Genomic DNA, 4,816 nt, shown 5'->3' on the forward strand with positions numbered 1-4,816 from the left:
CTGATGGCTTCAGTAATGGTTAATAAAGTATTTACTTGTGCTTTATAACACAATTGTAAGACATTAGTAAGAACAACATTTGGCTTGCATTTGGATAGCTCTGTAATTAATCATCTTTTTCACTTTCTAATAAGTCAGGTATCACTTATAAATGTTAGTAAGTCTTAAACAGAGTCATGAGTTTTCTCAATTTCTTGTAATCCATCAGTGAAAGTGGGTCAATCATCTGTCATTATAGATGTTGAACCACTGATAAAGATTTCCTTTAATAATCCATCAGATCTGCAGCTTTAAATATTAATAAGTTGTTAATAAATCTATAGATTTTGGTCCAGATGCTGCAGTCCTGTTCCGTGATATAAGTGGCCAAATGATCCAATGTACAAGCATTCTTGATTCATTTAAAGCAGCTGTAATCCATATTTAACAATAACAATGTATCAAATGACAATGTTAAAGCAATGAGCCTGTGTGAAAGGGCCTGTTCGCTGCGATGAAGCTACAGAGAATTATAACCCAAATTTCCATGAAAGCAAATTCATCTCACTGTTTATCTCTCTGCTCCGTTAATTTACTGCGTTGCTTCACTCTCACCTCTCTCATAAATTTAGCTGGCAACTGTATTTAAAAAAACAGCTCTGAAAACACCACTGTACACTGATAAACACAGTTTGAAACCAGCTGGTGAAGATAATGGAGTACTTAACAGCTCAAGAGACATTTTACAGTAGATATACTGTATATTGGACTTACATTCATCAGGTGGCCATAAACACAACTCAAAATCAGCGCTAGTGTCGATCGGTAGCTGCTGGCTGTGTGAATAACAAACTGTTTGCTAATACAGCGAACTCTCGAACTTTGTGTATGAAACCAATAATAAAAATAGTCATGGATTATGTCAAGTCTTATAGTAAACATAAATTATTCCCCTTTGTTTTGGGAACACCCTGGAACCTCCTGAAGGACCCCTGAGGGTCCCCGGGCCCCACTTTGAGAACCACTGTGTTGTCATATCAACTTAAAAGGTGATATGTCCTGTTATGGCCAAAAACAGTCATTGTCATTGTGAGTTTAATATCCAGCTAAATGCTCTGCTGCAGGAGGATATTAACTTATTAATCTCTTAAAGCTGATCTGTAAATATTACAAGAAACTGTCCCATCAAAATGATTTGAAGCTGTTATTTTAAGGTAAAAAAGTTACATAATGTTGTTTTAATAAAGCCTTATTAGCAAGTGGGATCTATCTAATGTATGACAGAATCATCATAATTAAAACATTAACTTGGATTCATAAACTATCGTTTAATAATAGTGTTGCATATTATGTAAACTCATCACGTTGTGGATGTAAAATGTTTATCTGCAACGTCACAATATTTAATAATAATAGTACAATATTTACCCCTGAAATGTTGTAGAGTAGAGTGTAAAGTAACTTGAGTACAAGTACCTCAAAACTGTACAGGCTTAAATACTTCAGCTCAGCCTTGTTGCCCAGGAGATGGCAGCATATGAGTAATTTCCACTGAGCCCTTTAACAAGGACATGATCCACCACTACTAATAACCTATTAATGATGCAACCTTTCATCAAATTAACGTTAAGAGGGATGCAAAACGCCCAGCAATTCATTCTCATTTGAAATGTTTTTTTACTCTGTAATACACGAGCCACACACAGATGCTTTATGTTCTTTTTTAATGAAGTTACACTGGTAATGTTGTATAAATGGCAGCGGACGTAATCCGTGCGAGCCTGTGAGAGGTAGAAACACAGCTGGGTGTCGGACAGTCGCAGTATGCCACAGTGTGAGATGTAAGACAATACACAGATGCAGAAAATGATACTGTATGAGCAGGTGTTTCAGCAAACACAAGGACGGACAGTCAGTCAGTGCATAGTGGTGCTATAAAAGAACATTAATGTTTAAATAATCGCCGGGCTCAGTCACAGATCACTTGTTTGGCCTTTTGTTGTGATGTTCAAGTTTTGGAAAAGGTCCATGACAAAAGATTTTCTCTTGTTTTCTCAGTTTGTTGGATGTGACATGGCATTAATGCATCAGTTACAATAATTCTGAGAAACCTTCAGCTTTCAATAGTTCTTTTGTTTTCAGTATCACCAGCTGCAACATGTCAGTCTCGGCCTCTTCTTTCATAGATGCGGATTGAAATAAGCCGGCTGGACGAAACCACTGGGCATGAAGGGATGCAAGAGCCCTCCAGTGGACGGAAGCGGAACAGCACCGGCTGCGTGGAAGATCACGTTTCCAGAGCTGAAGCTGGGGAAAGTTTGGTGGAAGCTGGCAGGGTTCGACCCACACGGTGGCGGGTTGGGACTGACGCTGACAAGTGAACTGGAGCCGGGCTGCAAGGTGCTGTCCGCCCCAGGGTTCTGCTTTTTCCACTTGGTCCTCCTGTTCTGGAACCAGATTTTCACCTGGGTTTCGGTCAGACTCAAGGACAGGGCCAGGTTTAGTCTCTCGCACACGGACAGATACCGAGTAGCTCGGAACTTGTTCTCCAGAGCCACCAGCTGCTCGTAGGTGAAGGCTGTTCTGGCGCGGCGGGGTTTGGCGCAGGCCTGGTCCGGGCGTCGCCTTTTGTGTGGTGAGGGGTCCTGCAGGGGGACCGCAGATTCTCCATCGTCCTGGTCCACTGTTTCAGCCAGTGGGGAAAGCAGAAGGGGGTCAGCATCAACTGCATGATGCATGGAGGCTGTGGAGTGTTTATCTCCTGGTTCTTCCTCTGTGAATAAAAAAGAAGAGTTAGCTCACATCATGCAAACCTCTTTAGCATAATTTGAGTCATTAAAGGGGCACTACGTAGTTTTTGGAGAAAAGAAATTCAAACACAGAATACTATACTATACTATTTACAATATTTATGAGGTAATACTCAGAAATTACCCCTTTTTTTCAATAACTGAATAAACAAGCTGTTCTTGGAAAATAAGGTCGCCGGAACACTGTTTGAAGCTAGAAAGGTGGCAGGGTCCGCCACATATAAACAAAATGTGTTGTCCTTTAAGGTCAGTTTGTTTATTCAGTCATGAAAACAAAGAGTTTGTTTATTTTGTTTGTTTAGGCATAAAAAATTTCTTTATCTTCTGATTAACATTTCTTCCCAAAAACTACATAGTGCACCTTTAATTTGAGTCATTGATATTTAACTCTCCAGACAAAAATTTAAGTCATTAAGCAGGTATTTAAGAGTGAAACTATCCAGATGGCAAAACTATTTGACATCACAGCCTGGTGGTTTTGAAAATTGTTACTGATCAGCTGATTTTCAAGGTGATTTTCAAGATAAAACTACATTATTTGAAGCTGATTTTGGATGTTTGACGACATTTTGATGTGTCCATGTGAAGTCCAGCAGCAGGTTCAATCGGTTAAATGGGCCGTGGTGCTGAAAGGACAGCTCCTGACAAGACACAAGTCAAAACTGAAAACTCACACCTGCCTGAGAGATTTTTTTTTTTCTCCATTGAGCAGCGTTGCTCCTTTTTGTCCCGTCGGAGCTGCAGTTTAAATACCGAACACAGAAGGCCTGAAGTTGACATCTGTAAAGTGTTTGATTAGGATCCGGAGGTCGCTCGAGCGGAACGAAGCATAGATTCAGAGAAGGTGGGGGAAGAGAGAGACTTGGTCACTAATCCTTAAATAATTTATAAACCACACAGCGCCTCAAATGTCATGTTGCGGAAAGAAATCCCGTCCAAATCCAGCTCCGGCACCTCAGCCATGACGTGCTAATGGAGTTTCATATTTGCGGCCGGGTCGATAAATGTCATCTATTTAAAGGGAAGTTTTAATCGAACGATATTTAGGATCAGACATGGATGGGGTGTGAAGTTTGTACCTGCAAGGTGCTGGAGGGAGATATGCAGGATGCAGTAATGGGATATCGATCAAAGCGCGCAGAGGCATCCTCAATGGGACGATTTAAACAATTATCTAGCCTGCCTGTCCCGGTGCCAATCACACGCCGGGGCTCTGGGACCAAGCCTTTGTGGCTTCCTTGAAAGGAAACGCAGCCTTGGAAATTAAGGGAAGGTCATACAGAGATGACAATAAATCTGATAGAAAAATAGCGACTCACTTGCGGGTGTTTGGTGTGGAGCAAAAAGTTTTTAGTGTAAGATTTGAAAATTTAGATTTATTTTATTCATGTGCTCCAAATTTTTTATTTTTTTATAATGCAATCTATGTTTAAACCTGGACGTTTTGAAATACTTGACATATGCAGTGAAAACAAATGCAAAACAGTGCAGACTGTAACATGTTTGATGAGTAAGCTGAATAATACTCTAAAATTGTGTGTTTTCTTTACCTGCTTCCGTGCGCTCAACTCTGAAATCTCCTGCGTCGCTGTCCGACTCCAGACTTGTTCCCTCTGCATTTGGCACAGAAAACTTCTCCGCGACGATGGAAAGTTCGTTCACCCGTTTGCTGTTGAATTTATTCGGATCCAGTATATCAATTATAGAAAAGGAAATCTTATGAGTGGACGTCATTGTCACTCCACAGTCCCTGGGCTCCAGCATCCTTCACAGAGAAAGACCTTTTAAAGAAAGGACGAAAAAAAAGGAGCTGCCGTGCGTAATTACGCGTGTGGAGAGGAACTTCTCATAGTTTACTTCTTGTCTTCAAGCTTCATCAAACCGGATTAGTGCTGATGATCCCTCCGAGTGTGGACTTCCTCTGCTTCTGTCTGTCAGTCTCACAGCGAGTGAGATGACCGGAGCGCGGTCTTTAAAGCGTCTGTCCTCCCAGTCTCTCAACCAGACACGTGACACAAACACTATTA

At 41.0% G+C, this 4,816-nt stretch overlaps 1 protein-coding gene across 1 annotated transcript; it reads right to left on the reverse strand.

Annotated features, from left to right (window-relative positions):
- Positions 1-2,159: 2,159 nt before the first annotated feature.
- Positions 2,160-4,553, reverse strand: nkx1.2la (NK1 transcription factor related 2-like,a). The gene is made up of 2 exons (XM_073481232.1): positions 4,340-4,553; positions 2,160-2,752 (listed from the first exon to the last, which is right to left on the reverse strand). Exons 1-2 carry the CDS (start codon positions 4,551-4,553, stop codon positions 2,160-2,162), a joined length of 807 nt encoding a protein of 268 aa, XP_073337333.1.
- Positions 4,554-4,816: the final 263 nt, after the last annotated feature.

Source organism: Pagrus major, chromosome 15 (assembly GCF_040436345.1).
Source record: "Pagrus major chromosome 15, Pma_NU_1.0".
Classification (NCBI taxonomy): Eukaryota; Metazoa; Chordata; class Actinopteri; order Spariformes; family Sparidae; genus Pagrus; species Pagrus major.